The 17214-nt window shown below is 51.5% G+C and overlaps 1 protein-coding gene across 5 annotated transcripts in view; it reads right to left on the reverse strand.

Moving 5' to 3' along the window:
* ZC3H7B (zinc finger CCCH-type containing 7B) overlaps positions 1-17214 on the reverse strand; it is a 158927-nt gene that overhangs the window by 131004 nt on the left and 10709 nt on the right. For all 5 annotated transcript variants that reach the window (XM_088472740.1, XM_088472743.1, XM_088472741.1 and 2 more), the window contains 2 exons: positions 4889-4949; positions 4769-4808 (listed from right to left, as the gene is read on the reverse strand). In XM_088472740.1, the coding sequence (XP_088328866.1) occupies positions 4769-4808; positions 4889-4941 (93 nt within the window). In that variant the 5' untranslated portion in view covers positions 4942-4949. The remainder of the gene's footprint in view (positions 1-4768; positions 4809-4888; positions 4950-17214) is intronic.

Genomic DNA, 17214 nt, shown 5'->3' on the forward strand with positions numbered 1-17214 from the left:
GAGCGTCCAGGAGGACGCTCCATTTTAATGGAGGAGGGCCCTGATTCAGAGCGAGCGCTCTGGTCAGAGCGTCCGGCTCTGAATCAGGGCCTTAGTTACTATGGTTGCACACGTTAGGGAAGCAGCTTATCACTCTGAAGCAGCTATAGATTCTGGGATTTTAACCTCTAAAGGTTTCTGCTTCTGCAGTTGCTGCCAGAAGAGCTCTCTGGCTGTGCACCTGGAAAGTGGAACCAGAATCTAAGCGGCTCTGGAAGCCCTTCCATTTTCTGGTGACGGCTCTGTGTGGTTTTCAAATGACATTGGCAGCCTCCAAAATTGTCTCTCTTACCATCTGTCACCACTACGAGACCTAGACCTTCAGCATCTCATTCCTTACGCTCCCAGGGTAAGGCCAGAGGTTAGCCATTTCCAAGAACAGAGTCTGCTTCCAAATGCTCCAAGCTCAGAGACAAGTAACCCTGGTCCAACAGCGAAGCCAGCAGACAGGCATGCTGCATGATGGGGCGGGCCTCCTCTCCGAGTGGGAGGCTGGCTTCTTCGCTTTTCAGCAGTATGGATGCAGACTACAACGGACGCTTGGATCAGTGGAATTGTGTCTCAGGGCTACGCCCTCACTTTGATAGCGTCCACCTTCCAGGTGCTTTTCCACCAGTCTTCCTACACAGCCAGAAAAGGCAGACGCTCTCGAGGCATCTATTCGCTCTCTCATGGCCTCAGGGGTCTTTATTTATGTTCCCCCGTCCCAGAAAGGGTTAGGCTTTTACGCCAATCTTTTTCTGGTTCAGAAGCAGTATGGCTCCTTTCGACCCATTCTCAATTTGAATCACCTAAACAAATTTCTTCAGATTTCCAAATTCCATATGGAGTCCCTTTGGTCCATAATCCTAACATTGGAACCTTGGGACTTTATGGTGTCATTAGATATACAGGATGGTTATTTGCATATGCCTATATGAGCCAATTACCAACATTTTCTCAGGTTTGCTATCCAAACCAACCATTACCAATTTCAGACGTTGTCCTTTGGTCTGTCCATGGCCCCTCGTGTGTTCACGAAGGTCATGACAGTACATCTGCGCCACATGGGCATCAGAATTTTACTATATCTGGACGACTTGCTTCTCTTAGCAAAATCACCAGCAGTTCTCAGGGATCACATGCATCTGAAAGTAGAGCTTCTTCAATCACACGGGTGGATAAACAATTGGGAGAGGTCCACGCTGTCTCCAACCCAGGAGATGCTCCACCTGGGAGCCTTGCTAGATTCCAGAGCTCAGAGAGTCTTCCTCCCTCCGGGCAAGATCTTGTCATTACAAGCCAGAATTCGTACCTTTCTGAGTCAGCGGCGAGTGTCCATTTACTTGTGCATGCAAATTCTCGGGTCGTTAGTTTTAACATTCGACATAGTAGAGTACGGTCAGTTTCACTCCCGGCCTCTTCAGAGAATCATTCTGAAGCATTGGATCAAGTCATACTAGAACCTGAAGGTTCAGACTCTAATTCTTCTCCATGAGGTAGTTCTCTCCCTACTATGTTGGCTCCAGTGGTCTCATCTCAACAAATGTCACCCATTTTGGATCCAGGACTGGGTTCTACTTACCACCGATGCCAGCCTTTGAGAATGGGGGGCTGTAACCTGTCAACTAACCTTTCAGGGCCGTTGGATGCATCAGGAGAGCCAGCCATGTAAAGGGCTATGTTTCAGGCACAGCACTTCCTTCATGGACATCCGGTGAAGGTACAGTTGGACAACCAACCGCGGTGGCCTACATAAATCACCAGGGCGGCACTTGCAGTCAAGGAACCTTGCAAGAAGTCGGCAGAATTCTTCACGGGAGCGGAGCATCATCTTCCAGCACTGTCCGCAGTTTTCCTCCTGGGCGTTGAAAATTGGGAAGTGGACTTCCTAAGTCATCAAGACATCCATGCAGGTGAGTGGGCATTACATCCAGATGTCTTCCAGGTATTAGTCCATCGCTGGGGCCTACCGGACATCAACAGGACGGTATCTTGCTACAATCAGCTTCCAAGATCAGCTTCATACAGAATTCGGAGAAACTTTTTTAGGAGTTTCAAATTGTGAATGGGTCGAAAGAAGCCGTCTGGCTTCTGAACCATGAGAGAACGAATTGACGGCCTCAAAAGCTTATGCTTTTTCTGTAGGAAGACCGGTGGATAAAAACCTGGAAGGTGGACGCTGTCGAAAAGTGAGGGTGTAGCCTTGAGACACAATGCTCCTGACTCAAAACGTACATTGTGGTCTGCATCCACACTGCGGAAAAGCAAAGAAGCCGTCCTCCCACACCGAGGTCCCTCGGGAGGAAGCCCACCCCATCATGCGGCAGGCCTGTCTGCTGGCTTGGCAGCTGGACGTCTGATGGACCAGACCTGTTTACCGCTAGGCTTAGAGCTTTTGAGAGCAGAACCCTGTGTTCTTGGAAACAACTGATCTCTGGCCTTATCCTGCGGGTGAAAGGAACAAAATGCTAAAGACCTGAGTTCCGTAGTGGTGACAGACGGCAAAAAAACCTGATCTGAAGGCTGCCAACGTAGTCACAATCTTGTTCAATTCAGGACCAAGTAGCTAATTTTCCTCAAAAAGGGAAGTGCTTACAGAGCCTTATTAAATTGTGTCCGCTTTCCATGTGCGCAGCCAAAGAGCTCTTCTGGCCGCAACTGCAGAAGCAGAAACCTTAGAGGTTAAAATCCCAGAATCTATAGCTGCTTCAGAGAGATCAGAAGCAGCTTCCCTAATGTATGCAACCATAGTAACTAAGTAATTCCTATGTGTGCCCGAGGTAAGATCTTCCTCCAAAGAGTTTGCCCAGTGTCCCCCAGCTTTAGCTACCCAAGCAGATGTCAGGGCCAGATGAGCCAGGGCCCCTGCATTCACATAAATAGTTTAAGAAATTTTCCAACTTCCTATCTGTAGGATCTTTGAGAGATGCCGTATTTGGGATAGGTAAGAGGGATGACCCAATAAGCCGAGTAATGTGTGCATCCACCGTGAGAGAAGACTCACACTTAGCCCTATCCGCAGCTGGGAGAAGGTAAAAGGTATCAATACGCTTAGAGACTTGAAAGCGTCTACTAGGGTGTGTCCATGCTTCCTCCAGGGGATCTTTTAGCTGTGCAGAAGACAGAAATTTTGCCACAGACTTTTTCTGCCTTTTAAAGACAGGTGCCTTAGATCTAGGAGGCTTCTCCGAATCCTCCACTAGCAGAATAGCTTTAACTGCTCTAATAAGAGCTTCTACGTCTACAGGGGACATAGTTTCCTCTGGGACAGAAGACATCTCCACGTCTGAAACCATGGAGGAGCTAGCCTCACCATCTGAGGAAACTTCTGAGTCCAAACCCCCGCCAGATAATGAAGTGGAAATCTCACGTGGAGCAGGCCTACACCTAGGAGCCCTATCCCTATCAATCATCTGCTGAAAGGACGTGGACACCTGAGCTAGTCCCTGAAAAGATTGGGCGAAAAGATAGCATCCAGGGTGGCTGCGCCATGGGAAGATATGGCACAGCGAGAGGAACAGGTGGCATTGGCACTGAAATTGTAACATTACCTGTGTCAAACAAAACGCCCTAGCTGGTTCTTGACTAGAAGCCATAGGCGAAGTCACCTTCTGAAGGGCCCCAAAGCAATTGACACACAGGCCATCATGCTCCGGATCCAGAGGAGTGGGCATTGCTGTAGCGCCAGTCTCCTTAGTAGATTTATTTCTGGACATGCTACAAGTCGCAGAAATCACTACACACCAAACTGTCAGTAAGGTGTAAGCAAGAATGGGTCTTTATAGTGTTAATGTATATGTAGAAAAATACCTACATATTACAGGTGTATATAAGTAAGCTGTACTCACCCCTGCAAGTGATGTTCCCTCAGTGACCAGCCACAGTGGCACAGATAAGGAAAAACAAACTCGCAACCAAACATTCAGACCACTCAATGCAGAATGTGGGCTATAGCTCAACAAATAGTCAACATAGCAGGAAGGAGCAAGAAATATAGCGCAGGAGCAAGAAATGTAGTATAGGTGCTGGGTGCAGGCTAACAGAGGAGACAGGACCCCTGTGCTTCTCTCTCCAACGCAGGCAATGGCTAAAATGGTCGTTCAGCGTTCTGTAGGGGGAGGAGAGAAGGGAGGGGACCATCCTGGAACTAACTGGCTGCATAGGGAAAGCAGGCCCCAGGGATGGGGGAGGAGCGAACAGGGAAGCACCAGCCTCCCCCATCTGGTGTAACCCCCAGGGAATATGGCCGCCGGTGCTAAAAAGCAGCCCCTGATCCATAAAGAAATCCCTGGTGGTCTAGTGGGAAGCGCAGTCAGACCAGGTACCCCTCACTACCAACACCACCAGATGTCTCCTGCACCGGCGGTGACAGCCACGAACCATTCTTACCTGCATATGCCCCGATGTGCACCGGCCCCCGGCGCTGGAGCTCCAGTGGGGGCGTCCTGTAGGACGCCTTCTGCTGCCCACTCTGAATAAACTATGTTTAAATTAAATAAAAATGGAGGACCACCTAAAGTAGCGCCCCTGAATAACCGGTGCCCAGCTCCTGCCGGCACCAAACTTAAAACTGAGGCCCAGTGGTTGCGGGCGGAGTATAAAGGAGAGGAGCCTGGGCTTGTGGGTAGATTTCATTAACTGTTTCATGCCCAGACTCTCCTCTCCAGGCTATACCGAGAGTCATCCCTGTGCCCCCTAGTGGAGGAAGAAGAAATGGGTATTTTTTAATTATGCCGATTTATTTTACCTTGTAATCATCGTCACTTCCATGAAATGGTATGGTAGATCTGTTAAAAGGAAAAATATGGTTGTAAGACCGCTGTAAAACCATCCATCACACAAATGGCAAAGTATAGGACATACTCACTGAATAAACTGCAATCCTTTCTCAATATCTTCTCTCCGTTTTTGTCTCTCCATAGAAAAACCTGAGAAAATAAAATCAGATTGGTGAGTGAACACAGTCAGTACTCCATTAATGAGCTTATTACCTACTGGAGAAACAAGAGTTGAGATGTTCAAAAGGAGTAATGTAATCTATTAAATGTAACAATACTGGCTCAACACAAGGTTTCTAGTACAAAGAAAAAAGTCCTGCTACTGTTGTGGAATTTCAAGGTCCCCAACTATAAATGTATTTCATACTTTGAAGATAAATATTAAGCTGACAAATTGGGACCCACTCTGTTTTAGTGGCTACTTGTAATATACACATCTCTGTGTATATTAAACTAATCCTTTTAGTTTAAAAGGATTTGCAGCAACTTAAATACCTTTGGATGATATCAGTATTCATCCTTGGGGAGATCAATGACCAGTGATTAATCTATTTTCCAACTGTATTGCTTTAACCACTTGACTTTCATTGTCACATCATTTATATATTTTATAATATACTGGGGTTTTTTTTAAATGAAATTGTGTTGACCGATAAATCCCTTTCTCCGATTCCACAGGGGACACTGGAGTACAGACAATAAAGGTATAGCCGGTGGTAAACTAGAGCCTGGCACTTTAAATAATTTAGAAGTGTGACATTGCTCCTCCCCTTCTATGCCCCATCAACCCATGTTAAGAAACTGAGCCCGAGAGGAGACTGAGGATAAACAGGAAGTAGAAGAGAAGGAGAACTCCACAGAACGAGTAACCCACTGCAGGGAACCCATGCAGTCACATAACCACAGAATGTGAACAACCACAAAATAAATAGTAGACAACTAAAAATAAGGCAGGAGAGCAGCGCTGGGCGGCTGTCCAGTGTCCCCTGTGGAATCTGAGAAAGGGATTTATCGGTAAGTACCAAAATCCTATTTTCTCCTTCATCCACTAGGGAACACTGGAGTATAGACAATAGGGACATCCCAAAGCTGACCTCCTGGGTGGGAAATGCTGAGAACCTGCCGAGCTGGTCACCAACCCACAACAGGGACAGTCAGCACTGATGGTAAAACAGAATTTCAGCAAGAGCTGAAGACCAAGGGGTATATTTACTAAAGTGAGAGATTTTAGAAGTGGAGATGTTGCCCATAGCAACCAATCAGATTCTACTTAACATTTAACTAGCACCTTATAGGAGATAATAGATATGGGAAACATCTCCACTTCTAAAAATGCTCACTTTAACTCTTTACAGCAGTGGTCAGGGAACAGGGGTAAATTACCCCACATGGGGTAAAAATGAAATTCCTGGGGGTAATGGTTGGACAGCCGGGCATGCATATGAATCATTCTCCCTGTGCCGCAGGGAGGCTCTAAGCCAGACGCCCGCTGAGATGTTATTACCAGTGGGCGACCGGCTCCTTCCCTGCAGAGCCGCGTTAGCCGGAGGCTGGAGTTCTCTTCTGAACTCCAGCTTCCGGCTCTCTCCATGCACACTATGACGTCTCTCCCATAGTTCCGAGGAGTAGCCGGGCGGACAGGATGGCAGCGGATGCAGGAGCGGGGATTAAGGTAAGTCGGGGCTTGACAAACCCCGGGGGTCAGGTCGCCATGGCGACCAGATTTGGTTGTCTGGCGACCAGATTTTCAGCAACCCCCGTAGTCAGTGGCGGGCTGGGCCGGGGGGGCAGGGTGCCATGTGCCCCCCTGGACTGCAGCGCCATGTGGGCCGCTGGCAGTCTGTGTCGCTGTAACACAGGCTGCACCAAGCATGTATCGCTGACCGGACGCTACACAGTGACTGACAAACACACAGCCGCCGGCAGCTGTGTGTTTGTTTTGAGTGGCAGCTAATGATAGTCTGTTAGACTCTCATTGACTGCCGCTGCGCCCACTGCAGGAGCCGCTCCATCTTCCGGCTCCTGCAGTGGGTAATGGGAGAGACGTCATGATGTCTCTCCCATAATGCAGAGCAGCCCAGGAGGACGAACGGAGGAGCTGATGGCGGCGGCGGGAATTCAGGTGTTTTTTTTTTATTACGTGTGGCACTACAAGGGGGAGAGCACTACAAGGGGGGAGGGGACTACTACTGGAGACACTACAAGGGGGGGGGGACTACTACTGGAGACACTACAAGGGGGGGGGGCTACTACTGGAGACACTACAAGGGGGGGGGCTACTACTGGAGGCACTACAAGGGGGAGACTACTACAAGGGGGGGGGGGACTACTACTGGGGGCAATGCATAGGGGGGACAACTTCTGGGGGCACTGATTGCAGGGGCACTACATAGGGGGACCACTACTGGGGTCACTATATATGGGGGCACTGCATAGGGGGTGTGGCCGCTACTGGAGGCACTGTATAAGGGGGGAGGGTGTTACTAGGGCACTGTATAGGGGGGGCGCGCTACTAAGGACAATGCATAGTGGGGACTACTACTGGGGGCACAGCATAGGGGGGGGGGACTACTACTGGGGGCACTGCAGAGCGGGGGGGGACCACTACTGGGGGCACTGCAGAGGGGGGGGGACCACTACTGGGGGCACTGCAGAGGGGGGGGGGGACCACTACTGGGGGCACTGCAGAGAGGGGGGGGGGACCACTACTGGGGGCACTGCAGAGGGGGGGGGGACCACTACTGGGGGCACTGCAGAGAGGGGGGGGGGGACCACTACTGGGGGCACTGCAGAGGGGGGGGGGGGACCACTACTGGGGGCACTGCAGAGGGGTGCCCAAAGCATATTCTTGCATCTGGGCCTATCACTATCTAATTTGACCATTGCCAGCGGTAGCTTTGCTTGCCCGGGGTTTTTTGGCTGCGGAGGGGTGGTCTTTCTGGGGGTTGGTTGCCTGGAGAGGCAGGTTAGCTGCTCAATAATGTGGCTGTGGGAGGGTGGTTTACCTGGGGTACCCAGTTAGTGGTGTGGCTATGGGGGTTGGTTGCCTGGGACGTAGGTGCTCAGTAATGCCGCCCTGGGGGAAGGGGGGGGGGGGGGTCTGGCTCCTACACTTTCATCCTGGCTCCTAGGTTTTAGAAAAATTTGTCAAGCCCTGCGGTAAATGGTTTTTTGTACAAGCGGAACTACATGGGCATTATATGGGGGCACTACTACAGGGGCACTACTATACGATTTCCTTCCTTTCAAATCAAGGGGGCAATGTCGGCGTATCTAAATATATTTTGGGGTAAAAGGTAAAAAAGTTCCCTGACCCCTGCGGAGAAACCCACTAATATACAGAGTGAGCAGAATGGAATTAGGGGAAAGGTGACCCTAGTCAACAAGTGGAGAAGAACTGGACAGAGCATCGAAAAATTCAACTGGAAAGACCAGCCCTAACCCTAGGCAGCAGATAACGACCAACAAGGAAACTGTGGTAGAAGGCAAGTAAAACGAGAACAAAACTCGAGATAACCTAACCAGATCCGAAAACAGGGAAGATGCCACCGCGGCTGACAACAGAAAACCAAGTCCAAAGACAGGGAATATGTCACCACAGCCGACAATAGAAGGCCAGCAACTGCTGGACACCACACAGTTATGCAGCTCAGCTGTTTCTCCCCACGAAAATTCTAACAAAAGGCGAAAGATGTATTTGACCCAAGAGAAAACCAGTATACAACAAGACAAGAGCCAACTATCGAGCAGGCGACCAGAACCGCACTGAAGGTCCATCTAGATATGAGGCTCCAAACTAGTGGAAGGATGTGAAAAGAGGTTGAGAACCCAGAGGGCAGGGGAGTGGCACCGAGAAGACTGGAGTTTACAGAAAAAGAAAACCCCTTGCAGAGGCACAAATAGCAAAACAATTGATGTTGAAAACAATAAATAAGAGAACAACCTGTAACCTATAGCAAGCACAGGCGAAGACCAGCATCCACATCGCCTGGAAGAACAAGACATGGGCAGCAGGGGTTAAGAAACCAAAGCGTGCACACAAATGACAGAAGGCTTCCAATGTGATGGAAGTGTGCAGTCGACACTGACATCCTGGCCCAAAGCATAGTAGGGAAAAAACAAACAGGATCACAACAGCAACCACCACACTGGTAGTGCGAGGACCCTAAATGACCCCTAAATATATTCAGGAAGCAAATAATCTTACAACCTCTGCTTACTGAAATGGAGCCTTTGCTCACTAGGCTATTATAGTCTTATTGCTAGCAACTAGGCAACGGCCCTCTGCAAGAACTACCTAATATGCAAACACCCTGGGCCCGATTCAGAGCCGCTCGCTGCTGGCGGCCGCTCGCAGGGAATGTGGGCGTAATTTATTTTTTTTTCTCCAGGCGCACACACAAGCTGTGTGTGACCACCCACAGCTTGTGCGAGTGGCCAGGAGATCATCGCGATAATCGCGACGGGACCCTAGGGTAGGGTCTAGCTTCCACAAGACCGAGTGGACTCCCTGCTCTAATAGAGCAGGAAGTCCACTACTGACATCAGTAGTGGTGTCAGTTAGTCCACCCTACAAACGCCAGGCGTTCCTAAGGGAACGCGTGCGTTTGTGCAGCCGCCCACAAAACGGGGAAAGCTGTCAATCAACATCGACAGCCTCCCTGTCTTGTAGCGAGCACCATAGCGACTGAGCTTCAGTCGCTCAGCCGGACGCGGCGCATGCGCAGTTCATTAACATCGAGCCGCTTGAGAGCGGCTCTGAATCGGGTCCCCTGTTAGGTAAAGCTAGAACTTCAAGAAGACATTCGTAAAGTTGCACTATATTAGACGGAGAGTTTGTGTGTAGAAGGGATGTGGACTAACTGTGAACACACCAGCCTATATCATCTGTGTCCAACGATTAGACGGCACCAGAGAATCAAGGGTGGACTACGTGACAAGATTTTGTAATAGAAGACATGCTCCATTGGTGTCAAGAAGAGTAAAAACTAAGTAAGTCCTAATGTGTAGTAGTCCAGACTGCAGCAGAAACTCCAATGGATACCACCACTTCCCTCTATTCCAGTCTAATAGACGAGTCAGGAAAAAGTCCTAAAAGTCCTAAAGAACCACAGTCAAAGTAAAGCAGCACTGCGAGCTTACCCTGCGCCCCGGAGAGACAACTATCGCTCTTCTACCTGGGTAAGACGTTGAGGTTATACATGGATCCCTGACCGAGAAGATGTCCCTACGAGATGAAGGAAACGCTTATAGAAGAAAATCAAGATAATGGTAGGATACGATCCCCTTCAAGACTGGAACAGGAGCCAGCGACTCCAATATGGCTAACAATATGAGATATGGTAAGAACTTACCCTTGTTATCTCTATTTCTACGAAGTCCATAGGGTTCCACAGGATACCTTGGGGTATAGGTGTGACGTCAGTCGCAGGGCACCAAAGAGTTAAGCTTTCAGCCTCCCAGGATGCACTAGGTCCCCCTCCTATACCCCGCCCCCGGGCCAAGGCACCTCAGTTAGTTACCAAGCCATAGGCCGGAGGAGGAGAAGGAAGAGAGAGAACAAAGATCTGGACACATACAAGAATCACATTCTCACCAGAGGGAGACGGAAAACCGGTGACCAGAGCAAAGCCCATCTGCAGCACAGGTGCGACAGGGCGGGAGTCCTGTGGAACCCTATGGACTTCGTAGAAATAGAGATAACAAGGGTAAGTTCTTACCATATCTCATATTTTCTACTTCAGGGTCCATAGGGTATCCACAGGATACCTTGGGGATGTCCCAAAGCAGTATCCTTTAAGGGTGGGGACGCTCCTGTGCAGAAAGGAGAATCCGCCGCCCGAAGGAAGCATCCTGAGAGGCGAAGGTGTCAAACCTGTAATACCTCACGAAGGTATGGACAGAAGACCACGTAGCAGCCTTGCAGATCTGAACTGCCGAGGCACCACGTCGAGCTGCCCACGAAGGACCCACAGACCTAGTGGAATGAGCCTTCAGAGAAGGAGGGACCGGTAGGCCTTCATGAAGATAAGCTTCAGAAATAGCCATACGGATCCAGGCTGCCAAAGTTTGCTTTGAAGCAGGCCAACCCTTTTTACGGAAGCCAAAGAGGACAAACAAAGCGTCCGACTTCCTAAACGAAGAAGTGCGGTCAACATAAGTCCTTAAGGCCCGCACAACATCCAAAGAGGCCTCACCCACGGAAAGACCCGGTGAGTTAAAGGCCGGAACAACTATTTCCTCGTTAATATGAAACTGGGAAACAACTTTGGGAAGAAACTCGGGCCGAGTGCGGAGCACTGCCCTGTTCCCATAAAAAACCAAGAAAGGGGGTCTACAAGAAAGAGCCCCTAACTCAGAAACACGTCTGGCCGAAGCAATGGCCAGAAGGAAAACAGTCTTAGCTGTTAGCCATTTAAGATCCACTGAGCCCAGTGGTTCAAACGGCGGTCCTTGGAGAGCCCTCAGGACCACAGCCAAATCCCAAGGCGCCACAGGTGGAACAAAGGGCGGCTGAATGCGGAGAACACCCTGCATAAAGGTGCGCACATCCGGGATTGTAGCAATCCTACGGTGAAACCAGACAGATAGGGCCGAAACTTGTACCTTCAAAGAAGCAAGGCGAAGCCCATGATCTAGTCCCGCTTGCAGGAAGGCGAGAATCCGAGACAGACGAAACTCCCGCGGTGCATAACCTCTCGGTCGACACCACTGGAAGAACGTATGCCACACGCGATGGTATATCCTCGCGGAAGACGGTTTCCGAGCTCGTAACATGGTACGCACCACAGAGCTGGAAAACCCCCGGGACCTCAGCATGGCCGTCTCAACAGCCACGCCGTCAAAGACAGCCGAGTCAGGTCCGGGTGAAGGCAAGGACCCTGAGACAGAAGGTCCGGTCGTAGCGGCAACCGCAGAGGAATGTCCACGGACAGACCCTGAAGGTCTGAGAACCAGTGCCGTCTGGGCCACGCGGGAGCTATCAACAGGAGCGTCCCTCCTTCCTGTTTGAATTTCCGGATTACCCGTGGAAGAAGGGAGACCGGAGGGAACAGGTATGCGAACCGGAACGTCCACCGGACGGACAGAGCATCCACCAGAGACGCCCCTTCGTCTCTTGTGCGAGACCCGTACACCGGCAACTTGTTGTTGTGCCGGGACGCCATGAGGTCGATTTCTGGAAGACCCCACCTGTCCACCAGTAGTTGAAAAACGTCCGGGTGCAGGGACCATTCCCCCGGATGAACGTCCTGGCGACTTAGAAAGTCCGCCTCCCAATTGAGCACTCCCGGGATGAAGACCGCTGATATGGCCGGAAGATTGCGCTCCGCCCAAACCAGGATCCGAGAGACCTCTACGAGAGCCGCCCGACTGCGAGTTCCTCCTTGCCTGTTTATGTAGGCCACGGTGGTAGCATTGTCCGACTGGACCTGCACCGGGCGACCCTGGAGAAACCGCTGTGCCTGCAGGAGAGCATTGAAGACCGCACGGAGTTCCAAGATATTTATTGGAAGCTCCGCTTCTGTCGGCGTCCACCTGCCCTGGAACAAGTGTGGACCCGAAACTGCTCCCCAGCCCCGAAGACTGGCGTCCGTTGTCAACAGGACCCAATGTGGAACCCAGAACGGACGTCCCTTGTTGAGGTGGGTCGTCTTTAACCACCACGCAAGGGACAGGCGAACCTCCTGAGTGAGCACAATCGTCTGGGACTTCAGAGACTGAGTCAGCCCGTTCCACTTGGACAGGATCAGGTGCTGCAGAGGTCTGGAGTGAAACTGGGCGTATTCCACCATGTCGAACACCGACACCATGGAGCCCAGTAACCTCATCGCCGAGTGTAAGGACACCCGGCGGCTGTGCAGACAACTGCGCACCCTTGACTGTAAAGCAGAGATCTTGTCCTCCGTCACGAAGATCCTTTGCTGTCCCGAGTCCAATAAGGCTCCAAGATGCAGAATCCTCCGAGACGGGATTAGAGTGGACTTCTGCCAGTTGATTAGCCAGCCGTGCCGTTGCAGCAGTGCAATGGTCAGGTCCAAGTGGCGTAACAGGAGCTCTGGAGATCCTGCCACCAATAACAGGTCGTCCAAATACGGCAACATGCGGACTCCCTGCAGCCGCAGAGAAGCCGCCATGACCGCCATCACCTTGGTGAAAACACGTGGTGCTGTTGCCAGGCCAAAAGGTAACGCCCGAAACTGGAAGTGGTCGCTGCGGATTGCAAACCTGAGGAACTGTTGATGGCGCCAAAGAATAGGGACATGCAGGTAAGCGTCCTGTATGTCCAATGACACCAAGTAGTCCCCAGGTTCCAGCGCCAGAATGATGGACCGTAGGGTCTCCATCCGAAACTTCGGGACCCGCAAAGACTTGTTGAGTGCTTTGAGGTTGAGAATCGGACGATATGACCCATTGGGTTTCTGTACCAAAAATAGATTTGAATAGAAACCCTGGCCCCTCTGGGAGAATGGAACCGCCACTATAACTCCAGCCTGGAGCATAGTGTGCAATACCTTCCGCAGCTCCGTAGCCTTGTTCCGGTCTGATGGGAGACCCGTGGTGAAGAAGCGAGCCGGGGGTCTGTGCCAGAAGGAGAGGGCGTATCCGTGGGAAACCACCTCCAGAACCCAAGTGTCTGTCGTAGTGGTCGACCAACACTGGGCGAACTGTAGCAGGCGGCCTCCCACCCTGGGATCCCCCAAAGGGAGGCCCGGACCGTCAGGCCGCAGGCTTGTCATCTGGCTTGGGGGCCGGACGTCTGGTACTCCATGCCTGCTTCCGGGGCTTGACCGATTTCTTAGGGCCAGCCTGTCGAGGAAACGACTGTGGTTTGGGCCTGCCCTGGGCCCTAGATGACCGAAAGGACGATGGTCCCGAACCAGAAGGAGCAGCGGCCGACGGGAGACAGGCAGATTTGGCTGCCGCCAGCGTGGCCACAATCTTATCCAGATCCGGACCGAAGAGAACTTCTCCGGTAAACGGCAACGCTTCCAGACCTTTCTTGGAATCTGCGTCCGCCTTCCAGGATCGCAGCCACAAGGTGCGACGAGCAGCTACCGCTGCTGAAGAAATTCTAGACACCAGAGTACTAATGTCTAGAGCCGCCTCGTTGATGTAGGTGGCCGAATCACGGAGATTGCCAATCAACTCCGCCTGATCGGCCGGACAGTCGGATTCAAAAAGAAGCCTCTAATGAATCCGCCCAGCGCTCCATCGCTCTGGCAACCCAGCAAATGGCCATAGCCGGCCGTGCTGCAGCCCCTGCAAGGGAATAAGCGGACTTCAGGCAGATTTCTACCTTGCGGTCCGTAGCATCCTTAAGGGAGGACATGGATGGCATCGGCAATGTGGCACTACGGACAAGACGGGTCACGTGAGAATCCACCTGTGGAGGGGATTCCCACTTCGCAAAATAATTATCCGCGAACGGATAAGCCACCGCCAGGTGTCTCTGCGGCTGGTATCTTTTGCCAGGTTGTTTCCACGCCTCCTCTAAATGGTCCACCAACTGACCCGAAAGAGGAAAGACTGTGGCATCGCCCTTCACATCTTTGAAAAAGGCATACTTAGATTTAGCCGCTGGGGGAACTTCGTCCTCAATCACCAAGGCTGTGCGGACCGCCCGAATAAGTCCAGGAATATATACTTTGGACTTAGCATCAGCGTCCTTAGTATGGAGAGGTTCCTGATCGTAAGGATCTAGAATCTCCCCATCATCAGACGTCCCTTCGTCATCCTCATAAGGAGCGGACAGAGACGCCACCGGCCTTTTATGAGACCGCATCACAGACTCCCCTTGCAACACATCCGACAAGTGCTGTACAGAACTCGTCAGGGAGTTAACCCACGCTGGCTCCTGAGAACCCGGGAGCGGGGAAATAGGGAGACTGTGGGGTACCACCAATTGTCGTGGGAACCCCTGCATGGGTGACGACACCACAGACTGCTGGGACAAACCCATCGGAGTAAACGCGGGCTGCGGAGCTAACTGGCCCACTAAAGCTGTTAACGCCTGAGCGAAACAAGCCCAGGGCGGCTCCTGTACCGGTGCTGTAACCGTAATAGGCCGCGCCATGGACAAACACTGCCGGCAAAGGCCCTCCGCGCTACCCTCCCCCTCCGCTAACGGTACTTTGCACGTGGTACACTGTAGCCGGAGGGGAAAATCACTTTCAGACATGATGGCACCACGTATGTGACCTCTCTCACCAATTAAGTATTAAATAGGCGAGAGACCACCCTGCAGCACCGCACCGCAAGGGCTTTAGCAGAAAGAACAGGGACAGTAATAAAGCTGACAGTTTAGAGAAAAGATTACAGGTAGCAGCGCTAGCACAGTCACATACAATGCAGAAAAATAACAATTCCTGCACTAACAGCGCTGATCACTCAACTACACAGACACAGGGCCTGGTAGGACACAGCGCTGCATACACAGACCTGACCACAGCGGAGGAGATGTATGCGGGGGGACCCAGACCACGATGCTTCCGTCCAGCGCTTCCAGCAGCGTTCACCATGCGTTCTGGAGAAGATGGCCGCCGAGGAGCAGAGAGGAGGCTGGCCTGGGGGAGGAGCGCTGCCACAGGACCAGTCGGCAGCATGCAGAGAGGGCTGTGTGCAGCGGGGGAGGCGCCGGCTGTGAGACAGGGAAGGCGCGCTCCCCTGGCATGCATTTAACCCCTGGGACGCCGCAGCGCTACCGCTCTGCTGCGGTCCGCTGTCCCAGGGGGTAGTGGAAGCGCGGGTTGGTCGCCTGGGTCCACGCTGCAGCCAGTCCCCAGGGAGCCCCCTGCCTGGGGACTTAGGACCATGTGATCAGCGGGGACCCACCGCGGGACCCCGCTGCTTACCTCTGTCCCCCTTGAATCCGGCCATGGTCCGGAGCATCTGGGGTCACCGCTAGCTGTGACCCCAGACGCCCACCAGCATCCCCGGATCAGTACCGGCGTTCTGGTACCGGCGGGGTGTAGGGAAGACAGCATGGACGTCATGACTGACTGTCCATGCTGTTCATCCAGTTGTGCAGCCACAGCTGCATGAAGAATAAGCTTCAGGGGCTCTTCTAGCCCCCACTCCAACAGGTGCACCCGACTCCGGCCGGGCACCAAACTAAACTGGGGTGCCTTGGCCCGGGGGCGGGGTATAGGAGGGGGACCTAGTGCATCCTGGGAGGCTGAAAGCTTAACTCTTTGGTGCCCTGCGACTGACGTCACACCTATACCCCAAGGTATCCTGTGGATACCCTATGGACCCTGAAGTAGAAACAGCCCTTTGACAAACTGTCACACCTAATGAAACATGATCATGAGAATGCTGGCCAAGTAATATGAAACACCAGCGTAAAGCAGACAAACTTATCACTCCGGGAAGAAGAAAAACTGACTGCGTAACTATGAATTCCCCAACTCTAAAGGTGTAGAGCTCACTGATATGAAAAAGTACCATATATGGGCAGATGACTGCCAGGAAAGCAGCTAGGGTGCTATGATATGTGTCTGCTACCCAGAACATCCGCTTAGGCATTGGTGAGGCAGGTTCGCTTATCTGTGAGCGACCAGAAGCTGCCTGGTCACATGTAGAACTTTACTGACTTGCTTAACGTTGCCGTTTCTAGCAGCCTCAGACATGAAGCGTACCAAGAAGTTCTGTCAGTGGTCTGAGACCCAATCTTCTACATCCTGGAATTCAAACTGAAGCTGTTGCAGGAGCAGATGCACCCTGTGTGGAAAACTAGCAGAATTGTTAGGGGAGTCATGTACGGTCATACAAGGAGGACCGCACTCTATGACTCCCAGAATCATAATAGCACATACGCTAGCACACCCAGAAAAGGAACTAAGTCAGGAGAGAGACCAGAGGATGTGTATATACAGAATTAGACATATACCACAAGTGGTTTTCCTTAACCAATTTATGTGCTAAGGGAGATACCCATATATTTCTATGGCCTCGAACGAGTGACATCTGGTCAGTAGATAAGGTGGATATAAAAACAAGGATTCTGAATCCCACATTATAAGGGGACAAGCAGAACCTCCCAGACTATATTATTCAAACCAGGCCTGACCTAACAACATGGAGAGTGGCCTCTGGGCTTGTAGCGGTAGCAGCAAAAACTACAGTCCATGCACCTAAATATATCTTATACGTATCCACTTTTCGAACCCCAGTCTCCAACATAGCAGGCAGAGGAGTTATCACTACACTATCTGTGTAAGTTGTGTAAGCGTAAAAATTAGTGATCCCAACCGAATGAGGGATAGGAAATAATAATCCCTGTAGTCATATCACATCAAATAAGGGATATAGAGAGACAGAAATGCCATAACCCAGTAAGGGGGCTAACAGTTTATAGGGTGTCAAAGTCTGGACACACAGGAAATCTCATTGGCTATATTTTTTTTACCAACAC

The sequence above is a fragment of the Taudactylus pleione genome, unplaced genomic scaffold (assembly GCF_031769625.1).
Source record: "Taudactylus pleione unplaced genomic scaffold, aTauple2 ptg000128l, whole genome shotgun sequence".
NCBI classification, from domain to species: domain Eukaryota; kingdom Metazoa; phylum Chordata; class Amphibia; order Anura; family Myobatrachidae; genus Taudactylus; species Taudactylus pleione.